General features: G+C 41.0%; 1 protein-coding gene across 11 annotated transcripts in view; it reads right to left on the bottom strand.

Annotated features, from left to right (window-relative positions):
* Positions 1 to 17,313, bottom strand: part of agap1 (ArfGAP with GTPase domain, ankyrin repeat and PH domain 1) — a 667,156-nt gene that overhangs the window by 307,609 nt on the left and 342,234 nt on the right. For all 11 annotated transcript variants that reach the window (XM_048534221.2, XM_048534222.2, XM_048534223.2 and 8 more), the window contains exon 4: positions 1,121 to 1,206. In XM_048534221.2, coding sequence (XP_048390178.1) covers positions 1,121 to 1,206 — 86 coding nt within the window. The remainder of the gene's footprint in view (positions 1 to 1,120; positions 1,207 to 17,313) is intronic.

Genomic DNA, 17,313 nt, shown 5'->3' with positions numbered 1-17,313 from the left:
CTCGGGTAAGTTGGTTGGCTGTCGGTTTGTTCACCGAGCTTGGCAAATGAATTGCAAATGTTTCGTCTCCAGCCGAGAAGACATCATCAGTGCGTAGGTGGGTGATTCCTCTGGTGTTCAGCTTTATATCGGTTGCTTAAGAGTAGTTAATGTTCTTGATTTTGATTAGCAGATATTTTAGTAGTTAATGTTCTCTATTTTAATTGGTAGATATTTTAGTAACCTAACTCAAGTTTGTGTTATGGTTTGTCAAGTCGCCATTTGAGTGGCTGTTTGGAGGTTGTTTGAATCGTTTCTGCGCGCCTTGGGTTTGTGGCATTTGGTCTCTTCCGCGGTTCCCCCGAGATCGTTGTTCCCTTGTCCGTAACAGTTGGTAGGCTGGATCGATTTCGATGTGCTTGTTTATTGCTTCTTCAGATGAGTACCATGCCTCAATAAATTCCAGTTCTTGTTTGGTATTTCCTTGTGCCTAAACTATCTACCAATCAAAATCGAGAACATTAACTGTTAAAATATCTACTAATCAAAATCGAGAACATTAACTACTCTTAGGCAACAGATATAAAGGCGAGCATCAGAGGAATCACCCACCTACGCACTGATGATGTCTTCTCGACTGGAGACGAAACGTTTGCAATTCATTTGCCAAGCTCGGCAAACAAACCAACAGCCAAAGATTTAGTGCAAATTCAAAAGCAGCAATTTTGGAAAGATTTGAAAAGCCTCCAATTCAGTAAACTCAGTAATAAAATAAGTAATGTAAGTATAGCAAAGAATTGAACACAACGTGTCAAACGGATGGCGCTTCAGTGATGTGATTTATTCCAATACCAGATGCATCCCAATCCCCATTTATAGTGCCCTTTTTACAAACAAAAGTTCGTACCAATAAGATCCAATTATGATCGCCATTTCTTATATAAAACAATGTTAATCTGCCATAAAGGAACAATTTATTACGATCCATTATCACAAGGTCTAATAAAGATTTTACTCTTCCCTTAAAAATGATGACAGCAGCAAATTTACGCAAATCACAGTAATACAGTTTCCCACGCCCGCACGTCTGTGTTTCTTTGCATGTCTTACAATACAGCAACTCATCCATTGCAGTACCTACCTGTGCCTCTGGAGGCCCCCCTTCATCTCTGATCAGCAGTAGATAACTCTGGCCGTCCACCACAATCTCCTTCTTAAACCGCCCACCTGCCACAGAAACAGGTTATTGAGATCGGCAAAATACGGCTGACAGTAGACAGATTAGGACAAAGCACAATGTAAAGGTAAAAACAACTACAGAGTACATTCACACTGCACTAGCAAAGGATGGGTACTTTTGGTAACACAGAGACAGACAGTTGATAATGGCTGAGAGGAGACAGACAAATTGTGATGTGGCCAACAATTTGTGTATTCTGTACGTAAGTTATACAAAGAGCTTTCACAAACATGTATCGAATGCATATAATGATGTGTGAGCCATTGTGAAGCCCACAAACAGATATGTCTTGATAAGTAGTAAATTGAATTTATGGCTCCATTGAAGCCAGGGCATACAACTCAAAATGTATTCAAAATTTGTGCTATCTGTCCTTGAAACATTGTTTGGGCATTTATAGGAAGCAATGTTTCACAATCACTTGTAAGCATGAGAATGAATCACAAAATTGTTATGGTACAGAGGGAGTCAATTCAATCCTATCATCTCTTGAGCAGTTTAACTTGGGGCCAATTTACTGTCTTTACAGCATAATCCTGCACATCATTTCTGTTCAAATAGATCAGCCAGTGCTCTCTCCAATGCTTCAAATGAATCACATTTCCATGCAGTTCATTCCAGACCCTAATTACTCAGTCTGACAAATATCTCTTTTCACCTTGCATTTTCCCTTTTTGTTTGCAAAACACAAACTACATCCTCTGACACTCTATCCTATTACAAGTAAGTGCAGTTTCTCTACGTTTACTCTGACTCATCCTTTATGACGGTGAAATCTTCTACTAGATTTTTCTCTCAACCTTCTTCCAAGCAAAACCGTCACAGCTTCTCCAATGTAATCTCTTAATTGAAGTTTCTCATCCCTGGAATCATTCTCATAAACCTCTACTGCATTCTCTCATGCATCACAACATTCCCCAAATATGGTGCCCAGAACTGTACACAACACTCCAGCAGAGATCTAACCAGTGTACTATCCAAATTCAGCAGAACATTTGTGATCTTGCACTCCATGTCTCTACTGACCAGGACTAAAACATTGAGTGTTTTACTGTCAGCTCTACCGATTTATACAGCCTCAATAAAAAGTTATGCACCTATACACCCAGGTCTCCATGTTCTTGCACACTAGTAAGAGAAGTGTCCTTTACTTCATATAGCCTCTCAATGTTCTTTACACCAAACCGTATCACAGAAACATACAGTAAAGAAGAGGGCTTTCTGCCACTGGAGTCTGTACGGTCAGAAATAGATGATTACTGACACTAGTCTCACTTTCCTCCAACAGATCCCTTGTCTTGCAAGTTACGACACTTCAAGTGCTCATCCAAATTTTGTTTAAAGAGGTTGTGAGGTTTCGTGCCTTATTTGCCCTCCCAGGCAGTACATTTCAGACTCCCACCACACTTCTGGGTAAGAATGTTTTGCTTCATATCCCCTGCTTTTCACTTTCAAATTATGCTCCCTTGTTGTGGACCCTTCAACTAAGGGGAACAGCTGCTTTCTACTTACCTTAACCATGCCCCTCATAACCTTATACACCTCTATCAGTTCCCCCGCAATCTTCTCTGTTGAAAATTAAAAACACTTGACCTTATCCAGCCTATCTGCATTGCTGAAATGCTCCATCCCAAGCAACATCGTTGTGAACTTCCTTTGCAGCCCCTCCAGGCAATCACTTCCTTCCTATTGCCTCACACTTCTCCACATTGAATGTCATCAGCCACCTTTCCACCGTATCCACCGTCTTGTCAATGTCCTTTTGAAATTCACCACTGTTCTGCTCATAGTTTATAATTTTTCTAACCCCTGTGTCATCTGCACAAATCTGTATCATTTATATTTAAATTGGAAAAAGCAAAGGTCCCAATACCAACTGTAGGGAACTCTATTATGAGCCTTTCTCTGGCCTTGCAACTATCGATGAGCTATTACTCTGCTTCTTATCCTCCAGCCATATTGGCACTGTCCCTTTTATTTCATCACTTACAACTTTCCTCAAAAAGCATTGTTTGGCACCATAACAAATGCCTTTCGGAGGTCTACACTTACCACTTCAACAGCCTTGGCTTTAACAACCTCTGTTATCTCTATAAAAAGCTCCAGCAAGCTAATCAAACATGATTTTCTCTTTAAACAATATATGAAGAGTTTTCACAATCAACCCGTATTTCTTCCTATTAATTCCATCCCAAATAATGGCTTCTGGGCATTCCCTCATCAGTGAAGTTGAACTGACTGTTCTGTGATTGCTGAGCTAACCTTTGCAACCCTTTTGAACAACTGTGGGTTGTCTGCAATTCTCCAGTTCTCCAGGACCACCATCCAAACCTATAAAGATTGAAAGATTCAGACTCGGCAAGAACTGCAGATGCTGGAGTCAGAGAAAACAATGTGGAGCTGGAGGAGCACAGCAGACCAGGCAGCATCAGAGGAGCAGGCAAGTTGACATTTCAGGTTGGGACCCTTCTTCAGAAATGGGGAGGGGGCAAGTGTGCTGGAAATAAAAAGAGAGAGGAGGGGTGGAACTGGGGAAGGTAGGTGGGGAGTGGTGGAGATTGAGCAGCAGGATGGGTGGGGTGAATAGGTGAGAAAGAAGATGGACAGGCGGTGTCTTGTCAAGGAGGCGGGATGAGAGGGAGAAGTGGGCATGGGATGAGGCTGGAGGGTGGGGAGATTTTAAAATTGGTGAATTCCATGTTTAAGCCATCGGGTTGCAGGCTCCTGAGGCAGAATATGAGATATTGCTCCTCCAGTTTGCATATGGTATCATTGTGACACTGGAGGCAGCCCAGGATAGACATGTCACCCAGGGAGTGGGAGTGGGAGTTAAAATGGTTGGCAACCAGAAGCTGTTGCCGTTTGTTACGTACAGAGCACACATGCTCTATGAAACGGTCTCGGAGTCTACGCTTGGTCTTGCTGTAGAAGAGGACACATCGGGAACAGCAGATACAGTAGAACAAATTGGCAGATGTACAGGTGAACCCCTGTCTGATATGAAATGTTTGTTTCGGGCTTTGAATAGAGGGGAGAAGTGTAGGGGCAGGTGTAGCACTTCCTGCAGTTGCAGGGAAAGATGCTGGGTGTGGTGGGGTAAATGGGGAGTTTGCAGTGGATGAGGGGGTCACAGTGTGAGCGGTCTCTACAGAAGGCAGACAGGGGCGGGGAGGGAAATATCCCTTTCGTCGTGGGGTCAGATTGGAGGTGGTGGAAGTGGCAGAGAATGATATGCTGGATGCAGCGGTTGGTGGGGTCAAGTGAAAGCAAAGGGGATTCTGTCTTTATATTGTTTGGGAGGAGCAGTTTTGAGGACAGAAGTGTGGGAAATGCAAAAGATGCAGCTGAGGGCATTTTTGATCATCGGTGTGGGGTGATGGTGTGCGGTCCTTGATATAGGAGGACATCTGAGACGTCCAGGAGTGCAATGCTCCATCTTGGGAGCAGGTTGGTGGAGGTGGAGGAATTGGAAGTAGGGGATCACATTCTTGCAGGAGGGTGGATGAGAAGAGGTGTAGTCCAGGTAGCTGTGGGAGCCAGGGGGTTCATATTAGATGTCAGCCTTGAGGTGGTCACCAGACATCACCAGGAAGGAGGGGGAGATATCGGAGGTGAATTTGAGGTGGGGTGAAAGGTGTTAATAAAGTTGATGAACTGTTCAAGCTTCTCGTGGGAGCATAAGACAGCACTGTTTCAGTCATCAACACAGCAGAGAAAGAGGTATGGGATAGTGCCAGTGAAACAGCAGAAAAGGGACTGATCCACATATCCTACAAAGTAGCAGGCACAGATTCCGGCCATGCAGGTGCCCATGGCCAGCCCCTTAGACTGTAGGAAGTGCGAGGCATTAAAAGGAGTTGTTCAGGGTAAGGACAAGTTCTTACCCTGAAGAGAGGGCTTTTAGGCTATCTGCATAGGGGATACAAGTGTATAGGGATTGGACGTCCATAATGAAGATGAGGTGTTGGGGGCACGGAACTGGAAGTCTTGGAGGTGGTGATGGGGGTAGGTGATATACCGGATGTAGGTGGGGAGTTCCTGGACCGGGGGTGTTGGGAGGATGGAGTTGAGGTAAGTGGAGAGGAGTTTAGTGGAGCAGGAGAAGGCAGAGACAATGGGGTGGCCAGGGCAGTCAGGTTTGTGGGTATTGGAAAGGAGATAGAAGCAGGCGGTGCAGGGCTGGATTGAAAGATTATTGCAAGTTGCATTCTCACTTCCCTCAGTATCCTTGAATAAGGCTCATCCTGTCTGGTGCCTTGTCAAATTTAAGTATCAACAGCTCATGCAATCCTCCTCACCAATTTTAAACTCTTCTCATTACTGAACTTCCTCTTTCGTCACCATGGTCTGGGCAACATCTGTCTCACTGCTAAAGACAGAAGCAAAAACTCCTCTACAATGTCTCGTGCCTTCATATGTAAATCCCCTTTGTGGTCCCTATTTGGCCATACTTTTCCTTTTACTCAAGGAAAGCTTGACATTTATTAGATTTACGTCAGTCAGAGATTTAAGCATTAGTCATTCTAACACTGCATAACAATAGCTCTAAACTTCCTGATGTACATTCCCAATGCAGCCACCCATATAAACTTTGTGATTCTCACTGCGCTTGTCAATCCTTTGATATGAGAACATCTTGAGGGTACTGAAAAACAAACAGGGCCTCGGGAAGACAAAATCTGTGTCCAGATACAAAATATTTAATGTAAGTAGCCATCTTTTATCCACGTTCTGCCCCAACAGTGATACTTTCACAGACATTAAAGAAAATAAAAAGCCATCCCTGAAAACACATCACGTTCTTCTTTAGCTCCTCACACATGAACATGCATAAAAATTTCCTCATGTCTAAAATAGCACTGATTGTGTCCTCAAATCTCTAATGAATGGAGAAAGTTACAATTTGTGCTGGTGAAGCAGCAGGTGGTAACAGGCTGATTAAATATCAAATTGGCACAAGCCGGCCACATTGCCACTTAGGTAGTGGCATCGAAATCGCATCACAGATGGAGGGGTGTTGTAGTGTTTGGCTCTGGTGCAAGTTGGAATAATGGTGAAGTGACATAGTTGCCTAGCACATAAACTTACCAAAACTTTAAAACAAAATGTTAAAAAGTGGGCTGCACACACAAAGAGCAAATGAAAAGTGGCAGAGTGTGATAATTCCGGAGAGTGATGATTAGACGGAAAACTACTGTTCACAGGAGCAGGACACAAGGTAATACCTATGTACCAGCCTCCATGATTGATTTTTCTGTTTGGGCTACGTGAGTATTTCTGATCAATTCAGATAGGTACAATCACTGCCTTACAAGGAAAAGTGAACCTCCTCACTCCTGGATAGAAACATTCTCATTGAATTTCTTTTTCATTTTACTTCTCAAGTGCCCCAGTGGCTACAGGCAGTTATACAGAAGTAGCAGTACCTCTCCAAGGGCATTGGCACTCATGAAGGAAAATCATCATTTTTGTCAACTCGGAATGCAATCCATAATTGACCAAAACAAACTGCTTTGGAGTGAACAGCAACTCAGCATCTTCCTTTGTCAGACTGTCTCTGTACTAACTCCCATTATGTCCTATATATTCATCACCTTTGTGCTGAGACCTAAACTAGCTTCAGGTTAAGCAACTTTAAAATCTCTCATTCTTTGGTTCAAATTTCACAATGGCCAAGTGGGTGACCCAGATGCGAAGATCCTGGATTCTTTCCCTCAACCTCTGTGTCTCTTTCCTTCTTTAAGACATTCCTTAAAACCATCCTCTTTTACCAGTCTTTTAATCAGGTCCTAATATTGTTTTATGTTGCTCCATGCCTGTGTTAATAATACTTTTATTAAACATTGTGTCTTTAATGCAGTAAAACAGCAATGTAACCACACTCCAGTATTTAGCCAGCACAACTCCAGATGTTAGCCATCTTCACCAAACTAGATCTGTCTTTGTGTTTTCCCTGAGGTGTAATATTGCTCAGTTGCATGAAGCAAATGTTGCTTATTTGACTTTTCAAGCCTCACTCTGAGTTACACTGAAGCATTACAGCTCGCAGGTTTCTTCTGAGCTAATCACAGCTTCTGCCAACACACAGCCAACAACCATACAACTTCCTGACATCTTATGGGCTTGTGTGTTCTGGCAACACCAAACTACTCAGCTGCTCAACTTCTTCCTTGCAGGACTACAAAGAGACATGGAGATCGCAGGTGGATTCACCCTCAAAAGTCCTCAAATTGGGTATGAAAGGTCATTCATTGAAGAAGCCAGAGAAAAACTACTCCTATGAATGGAACAGGTGGAAATGGTGAGGACACTTCCTCCAGTGTCAGGATGGATCTCCTGAGAACTTAGTGCTGATTTCAAAGTATCTAACAAATTCGAAGTCAGTTCTGGTGGTGAGGAAGTCACTGGGGGACTAAGGGCTGGGTGGATAGGAAAGATGACTGGTGAGCTTTGTTATTGACCACAATATGTGGCTTTTGTGCAGGCCATAAGGACCTCCTGCTGATTCTGGGGTCAACAGCCAGAGGAAGGCAGGAATTAGGCAAGGTAGTGGTGGCTGCATTTTCAATGAGGAAAGGAGGACATTGCACAAGAAGTGAGAAGGAAGCTGTGGTGAAATAGCAGCGGTGGCGGCTGCTGGAAGTGAGATGGCAGAGAAGGTTATCAAAGCAGTACTAGGGAAAGTGCCTGCTGCAAGTGCAATATGGTAGAAGAAAGCTACATGATGAGACGAAAGGAGGCTGTAAGAGGGAGGCCACAAGAGGTGTGTGGACAGAGGAATAGGGAGGTTTAAAAGCAGAGAGAACAATTTTAAATTTGTCAACACAGGAAGACTTAGTTAACTGGTACCGAAGAAAACTTCAATCATGGGGGTAATTAATATCTTGCAACTGAATGTAGAATCTCTAGTTTATGGCTGCCTAAGTTCAAGAGCTACTACATTAGTATCTCTAATCTAGTGTACCACTAATTCTTGGAAAAATAAATCAGTGGATTCTACGTAATAGACACCATCAATCAGTAAATAGAAACAGAGATTGAAACTTAAGATGCATTAAACAGGGTTCTGAATAAAATATACCCATGTGCAATGGAAACGTATTAGTGAAGCCTTAGTAACCTGCAGATGGTATGTTTAGAATGGTAGCCTGGCGTGTGTGTAAGTATGTCAATTATTTTGAATAATAAATTAACAAAAGGTTATTTTGATCTAATTTAAATGCTGTTGTGTCGAGGAAGTAATTCTTGCCATGTATTTTGTGGCTATAAACTTTAATTGAAAGTTGATATTGAGGATATTGATAAATCATACTAATCCTGCCTGCACAGAGGTGTAAATGCCTCACATGTCAATGCAAACGGAGAAGATAGCGCTACTATGTGACTGTATTATTTATAAAATGAGTTAGTGATAATTAAACTTAGCCCTGAAAACCAAAAGGTAGCCGTCAAAAATCAAGCAGGAGCCCTTGAGAAAATCTCAAAAGAACCCGTAGAAAAGAAAAATTATTTTGACCCCTGCTGCGTAACAACTATGAAGCAGCACTCCAGCATGGGCTCGGGCTCTGTTCCTGTCCATTCTTCAAGAAACCTTAAACTGTCCTGACTGATCTATCAAAAAATGGTATCAAGCCCCTTCCCCATTATCGGACAGAATGGAGTACTGCCATGCAAAACTATACTTGCAACTCTGTGTTTTGTACAAGTTACATTCTTTGAGAATGCTGGAAATGGATTTCATTAGAGGAAGGATACCGCATTCCCTAACAGAAGTCCATGTGGCTTCACAGAATATCTGATAACTCATTTCTATTAAGCATAAAATTACATGTTTGCATTGGGGAGAACTACAGAACAATGCAGATTAATCTCCTGCACAGAAACAGGGAAAATGCCCCTGGAGTGGGTGCTGATGCAGACTGTGCTCTGTGCCATATGTCAGCAGCTTGTATGAAGGAACTGAGAGTTCACAGTCCAGTCTGCCAGGATGAAATTACTGCTGAATGCAAATCACAATGCCAGGCATCCTGAGGGTAAGGAAAAGAGAAAAATGGATTGTTACTCATTTTCCTGCTGGAATATTCCATTTGTGAAAAACAGAAAATTTATACATTCAGTGTAATATGCACTATATTTAATTAAAAATTTGATTCCCATAATCACATCCTCCTTTATAAGGGTTAAGTGCTCATCAAGTCTCAGCAGGTTGGCTCCTGATCATTCATTATTGCCACTGTGAAATGTGAGGACATCTGGTGAATCCGGGATCTCTCCTGGATACAACGCACTCTACAGCAAGTTGGCTCACATTCAAAGAATGACTGCTTGAGTTAAGTCCTTGAGTGTTACTAGTACTTTCATAACAGTGCAATGAAGCAAAAGCCATTATTAGGACCAGAGTGGGGGGAAAGTGAGGGATAAATATTAAAGCATAATGTACCTACAGTGTCCACTTTAAGGCATTATGACAGTGTTCTCTCAATCTTACAGATCTTGTCTTAGTCTCTCTATGAGATATGGAGCAATACAAGAAAAATTGGAATTTTTACCCTTAGGAGTGCAGAAGGTTAAAGGGAGATTTTAGAAAGACATTCACAAACAGATCAAGTCATAATAGATCAGATAGGGAGAAGCTGTTTTCACTAGGTGGTTAAGTAACCAGAGGACACAAATTTAAGATAAGGGGAAAAAGAACCAAGTACAAGTTTAAGAGATTTTGTAGAGCAGCCTATTGTTACGATCTGGAATACAGTGCCTCCATCTGTTCATCCAAATTATTGTGTACATGCTGCTTCTGCATCTGATCTATGCAGGAAGGCTGTCATGGTGCCACCATCATTGATGATAATGTATATCAGAAAAGAAGTATACTTCAGTTACCCCTTACATCAGAAACACCATCATTACCTGCATGATGGTAGCATCCCCAATGTCAAAGTATAGCGACATTCACTTGAACAAAGAGACAAATTATAATGGCGCTTTCTGTGCTAGTGCAATCATCTCAGCTTCTGGTCTTCCCTGTGCCTGTTGTGCAAACTGGTGCTCAGTGCAGCAAGACTTCAATTTTAAAACTGTCATCTTTGTTTTCAAATATCCTCATAGCCTCTTAACATTTTTTCTATAACCGCCTCCAGCTCCCAGTTGCATCCATGATTTTCATCTCAGCAATAACGGTGGTCCTGCCTTCAAAAACTGCCTCTTGAAAACTCCCTGCCCATCTTTCACTACTCAAAGCTAACTACTTGATCAAATATTTAGTTATCTCCTTCTACGATCTGGATTTACTATCATGCTATTGCTAGTACATAGTTGCAAGTTATTGTTAGTGAACTCTACAGGTCCTATTAAAATACTGGTGCTAGCAATTTAGCCTTAAATAGGGTGATTTTTATTTAAAAAAAATCCTTTCCAATACAGGCCACATGGGTACATGAGAAAGGCTGGGGAAACATCTTCGCATTTTCAAAAGTATTGAAAATCTTTTACCTTGTCTTTCCAGAAGCCTGAGTTCATAACCATAGCTGACACTCCTAGTGCACGGTAGTGACAGTATGTGGCATCGTCAGCGGTGACGACTTTCAGATGAGGTACTAAACTGAGGTTAAAGGATCCTATCACACTATTACAAAGAAAAGGAGGGTAGGACCTCACTCATGTCTTGGTTAGTACTCATTTCTTAACAATAGTCACTAAAAAGGTTCATTTGGTTATCATCTTACTCCTATTTGTGGCATCTTGCCATGTGCAAATTGGTATTTCGTACACAGCGATTACGTTGGGACTGTAGTGAAAACTGGAACTCAAGCTTATGAACAGCACTATATAAATCAAAACTTTCATTCTTTTTCAGTTCTCTCCCTCTAATCCCTGAAGGTTTTCTGATCAGTGGCATCACTACCGCACCATTGTTTGTGTGCGAACAAGACAAATTTCAGCTGGCCATACAATTATACAGGCGTCACCTTCTGGTCATGTACATGAGAGCTCTATTGATCTATACTGCCTAGCAAAGTTCACTGAAGACTAACAGCAGGAACCTTAGCTAAATTTTCTCTCCCCTTAATCCAAGGACATCAGTGCAGTCCAAGTAAATCTTTAGGTGATTCCACAAGATCATGGAGTGAGAATGAAATCATCAGGGTAAGTAAGTCCAGGACATGCAGAGAAATACCCAGGGAAAGTGACTTAACCTCCCCTCTAAAATAAACATTCATTAGAGACAGGCACTATTACAGCAATGAACAGGTGAGTTTAGAAGATGTACTTCAAATTCAGAGAACTTTCAAAAAACACAATGCTAGCTTCCATTTTGATGCTGTTTAATAGCTTTGGGATTGATGGCAAGATTTTTTGACTATGCTTATATTTTAGTTTGAAGCATCTGTGTCTCTTTATTTTATGCATGCAAAACAATTAGTATTGTCAATTTTTATGAAAGCCTTTTCTCGATTCATTTCATTTCATAAGCTTTACTCAGATGTAATCACAGAAGTAAATGGCATGATTCTGTTGGCATAGCAACGATTGAACAATATGTTTTGAGTAGGTTACACAAAGCTCAGCTTCAACAATCCCATTATGTACTGCTGGGTTTGTTGCTACATGATTTATAATGATGGTCTTTACAGGCACTAGTCACAGATTCCTCCATGACTCACTTTTATGTAATAACTGCAATCATCTCCGACCCCACAGCTCTTCAAAACGTCTGCATTCCTTCAATTTGGCATTTTGCACGTTCCCAATTTTCACTGCCTCACCCATGGTAGCCATGTCCTTCAGCAGCCTACTCTGAGCTGTGGAATTCCCTCAGTAAACCTTTTTCCCCCCTCTTTGAAGAGGCTTCTTAAAGCCTATCTTTTGAACTAAGCTTTCACCACCTGAACCATTACCATACTGCATGGGTGGGTATCACATGCGAGTTGTCAGCTGATGGTTCCTATCCAGACTTGCTATCAAATGAATCTGACGGGGAATTTCATTTCTGGTTCAGAGTCATGTTCACCTTTGAAAAGTACAGACAAAAACATAAATAGGAGCTGGAGAAAGCTGATGTGTATTTTGCATCCAGCATGGTAATGTTCATGATGTGGAAATGCTTATGCTATTCCCCCTAACATAAGGAACAGGATGTGGATTACCTGGTATTGGAAGATCTAATCAAGTATTTATTAGAGCTCTCTGCTAAAAACAAACATCAGATTCATGCAAACAGTGTTGGAGCTAATGTGGGCCTATTTGGTCACAGACAGCAGTATGCATCAGTGTATCATGCTTCAAGCTACCCCAGTTAAAATGGACGACTGCAACCTTTGTACTGTCAGGACACATACTACGATACAATTATAATATCATAAGCATGACGCTTAAAGGTGTACTGACATAACAACAGTGAGGCATAACACAAGGGCCTTTCAAGCCTGTTCTGCCAATCAATAAGATCGCCACCTGCCTCCATTATCCATATATTCCTTCAAACATTTTAGTATCCCAAATTCCATCAACCTATCTTGAATATAGATAATGACTCAGACCTGCAGCTGTCTGGAGTAGAAACTCTAACGGTTCACAATCCTTTGAGTGAAGATTCTCAGACCTAACTGATTAAGGAAAAGAATGAAGAAATAAAAAGAAACTCTGTTTATAAGAAGTAACTCAATTGATATGACTATAAAGGCTTAAATTCACATAAGGAATGAGTGCCATGTTTTGTTCTGTAGTTTATTGAGCAGTCCAATCTTACCCCACATGGTGCTGCAGCTATAAAACTGGCCTCCCATTACCCATTAGGGTCACAAAGGATAATTGGTACGTACTGAAATGCCACACAAGTATTATGGGGCTTTTGTCAGTCAGTCAGGTGTAGGAGGAGGACGATGGACAAGAGGCAGGAATCTAGCTTCCTCATAGTGGCAAACTTTCAAATCAGCTCACTATATTTCAAGAGGAGGACATGCTTCTTGAACTTCGACTATTACAAAAACATAAATATAGACCTTTGAAATGGATGCAATTCTGTTCAAGACTGCAGTTTTAAAGAATGATTTGTGATTATTCAATACAATTTTAGAAGCAGAAAGAAAATAATGTGTGCTTTTAATCAATTTTGATAACTACCCATGGTCTTCTGTCTCCTTACCTGCAGGTTTGCCTTCCACTACTAATCCTGAGTGTACAAATCTTATGTGAGAAACTAAATCAAATGGTTTAACAAAGAAAAGGAACAAGGGAAAATGATTAATCTAGCCTGACTGAAGGTCCAGACCATGCTACACCATGCGCAATTCAATTTAGCCTTATCTCAAACTCAAGCCTATTTCTGCAGCTCACCATTCGCTACTAAGGAAACCCTCCATTTTCCTTTTAAAGTGTCTGTTTTTGCTGTTGTAGGAGAAAACTTACTCCAGTAGCTTCACAGTTTCATAATTTTTCAATGAGCAGTTCAATTGTGGTATTGTGACTGAGCAATAAATATGGATGGAATATTGATAAAGTAGAAACAGCAGAATTTGCATTATCTGTCAACCTCATCAACTGGAATGCTCCCTAACTAGAATCTTGATGTCCCCACAGGGAGTCACTGTTACTGTAGAAAATGTAACAGCAGTCTGGACTGAGTATAAAAGAATTGGTTGAAGGTTAAAGAATATTTCTCTCGTGATCACAGTGAAAAGAGTTAAAGGTGGAGAGGTTCTAAGCCTCCTCAAATTGCCATATAAGTAAGGGCATTTCTTCATTTGAATCCTACAATTACAACAATAATTTACTGCATCACTTAACCCCAATGCATGCTGGATCATGTAAATTTTAAGCGTGAGAGTATTGCTTCCACAGGTATGAGGATTGGTATCCAGAAGATACAGATATATGATAATCAAGTGAAATCCCAGAGGGGAATGGTATTTACTTTTTACACAGAATGAGTGTGATCAGGGATGCATTTTTTTGAAAGAATATTGGAAGCACACCTCATAGAGTTTCCAGGAAACTGGTCGATACTTGAAAAGAAGGATTTTGAAGAGATGTAGTAGGGCAGTGTGGTGAATCTCTTTCAATGAGTAAACACGGGCACGATGGCTGAACAGCTTCCTGTGTTGTGATTGTGTGAATTTATGGCTTAGTATAAAGCCAAGTATTCCAAACAACTGTGCTTTAGAAAAAGAACATGACCAGCAAAGTAATGGACCAACAAACTCACAGTTTAGCAATTATAAACACAAGCACTATAATCAAACATCTGTACACACTCCTAAAGGACATGCGTCACTGCACATGCCGCACATACTGCAACTGAATACCAGAAACAGTCTCCACAGGTTTTTCAACATGCCAAACATCTCGTTGATGCAGCCAAACAGATTTGACAAACAAATTATGTTACACAAAATCATGAGAATATTATCTCATACATCAAATGAACATTAATATTCTTCAATAGAAACAGGAAATGCTTGAAATACTCATTTACTTGCAACTTTTTTTTGGTTAAAAGATGATTGCTTCATACATTAGAATAGTTAGTTACCTCCAGCATGAGGAAAAGGAGTCCAAAGCTGTTGAGAAAATGCACCATCTTAATCTGTCATAGTTTAAGGATGATGCATCATTTTGCTCGGAAGTCCAAATATACAATGATCTACTCAATTATTCAGGCAATTTATAGACAGATTCAAATAATCATGAGAATATTGTCTCATATATCAAATGAACATGCTTGTTTCTATACAGTATCTCAACAATAAAGTGCACTTAAGCAGTGTTTTTATCACTGCAAAACATTCCGAAGCATTTTTTAGATGCTTTACCAATCAGAAGTGACACTGAGCTATAGGTGTGTAACTCAAACAAAGGTTTGGTGAAACAGCTTGCATTTAAGAAACATCTTTAAAAGAGAGTATTGGAGGAGAGGTTTATGGAGGAAATTACAGAGTTTGGTATCGATACACCTCAGGTTTAGCCACCAATAAGAGGGGAGAAGTAAATTAGGCACTCAGACAGCAGAACTGGATGAACACAGATCTTAGAGAATTGTAATGCAGTTCGGAGTGCATCAGGAATTAACTGAGTGTAGAGTGAGGTGGATACCATACTTAGAACTTAGTATACTTCACCCTTATCGCATGAAGATTTTAAAAAAATGCTTTGTGCTCTTCGGAAACACTGGGAGGTTCTGTCACAGAGCCTCAACACATTATTTCACAAACACTAAAAACAAATATGTGTCCAGACATCATCAAATGCTGTAAATTACGGTTTAGAGTGTTAATTGAATAAGAGGGAGTGTGTGTGTTTGTGCGCGCGCGTTTCAGTAGTAAAACGGGAGAAAAACAGTTACAGCTCAATGGCATTGATAATATTTATACAATGTAATTATACCACTAACATCTCTTAATTCACTCACCACACACTGATCTTGCTGGAAAAGTAACTGTTGGATAAGCATATGAACGTACATGGAATAGTGTAGATTAGATGGGCTTGAGATCGGTATGACAGGTCGGCACAACATCGAGGACCGAAGGGCCTGTACTGTGCTGTAATGTTCTATGTTTTAACAACTTTCATCGTTTCCAAAGTTCAGAAAGGCTTGGACAAATGTTCCAGTGACATTCGGTGACAAACCCCACCATGGCAACTCGGGGAATTTAATTTACTTAATCTGGATTAAAATTCTACCAATAAACTATGAAATTGATGTAAAAAACTGAACTAATTCACTCATACCCTTTTTGCAGGAAGAAATCTGCTGTTCTTCCTAGTTCTGGCATGCACACGATTCCAGAAGAACCTCTGAAACGGCCCAGCATGCCACTCAGTTATATCATAACACAAACACATACACACACACAAAAAAAATGCATAAAGGATATACCTTCACCATATGCACTGTTACTGTTTAAATGCAATTAGGTAGGACAGTAAATGCTGTCCAATGGCACCGCTATTTGCATTCCGAGAATAAGCCAATAGGTTCAGAAATATTCTATGAACTGCAAATCTCCAGGACGAGCCAGACTTTTTACGTCGCTTCACTACCTGCTTCATACAAACAGCACTGTGCCATGGCTGCCTCATTATTGATAAGAATGTGCTGCATTTGCACATTAAATAAGCATTAAAGGAAAAGAAAAAGCATAAAATGTGGTGAAGATTAGACAGAAGCTACGGGATTGGGAAGGTTTTAAAAACCAGCAGACGCTAACTAAAAAGCAATAAGGGGGAAGAAGATGAAATAAGATAATAAAAAAAGAGGGTTGCAAGGGCAATTTTTTGAAGATATCTAAAAGGGAAGACAGAGACAGGAGTGAACATCGGGCTGCTGGAAAATGAGGCTGGATAAGAAGTAATGGGGGACAAAGAAATGGCAGAGGAATTAAATATATATTTTGTATCAATTTTCACAGTGGAAGACACCAGCAGCACACCAGAACTTCAAGAGAGTCAGAGGCAGAGATGGGTATAATGGCCATCGTGCAGGAGATGGAGCTGGGGAAGCTGAAAAATCTGAAATCACCCAAACCGATTGAACTACACCCCAGAAGTCTGAAGGAGATGGCTGAGGATATTGTGGAGGTATTGATGGTGATCTTTCAGGAATCACTTGAGTCAGGGGAGGTCCCAGAGAACTGGAAGATGGCCAATGTAACACCCATGTTTAAGAAAGGAGGGAGGGATAAGACAGGAACCAAAGGCTGGTAAAAGCCTGACCTTAGTCATTGGTAAGATTTTATTAAGGATGAGACTGCAGGGCACTTGGAAGTTCAAGGTAAAATAGAGTGCAGTCAGCACATCTTAGTCAAGGGGAGGTCAGGCCTGACCAGTCTGTTAGAATTCTTTGAAGAAGTGACAAGAAAGTGATACAAAGGACAGCCAGTGGACATGATCAATTTAGATTTCCAGAAGACCTTTTGCAAGGTGCCACTCAGGAAGTTCCTAAATTAGACAAGAGCCTATGGTGTTAGGGACAAGATACAGGCATGGTTTGCGGACTGACTGAGTGGTAGAAGGCAGAGAATAGGGATAAAAGGATGGCAGCCAGTGCCTATTGGAGTTCCACAGGCATTGATTTGGGACCACAATATTCATGCTCT

Source organism: Stegostoma tigrinum, chromosome 7 (assembly GCF_030684315.1).
Source record: "Stegostoma tigrinum isolate sSteTig4 chromosome 7, sSteTig4.hap1, whole genome shotgun sequence".
Lineage (NCBI taxonomy): Eukaryota > Metazoa > Chordata > Chondrichthyes > Orectolobiformes > Stegostomatidae > Stegostoma > Stegostoma tigrinum.
Note: the sequence above shows the minus strand (reverse complement) of the source record. Positions and strands in the feature narration are given on the sequence as shown.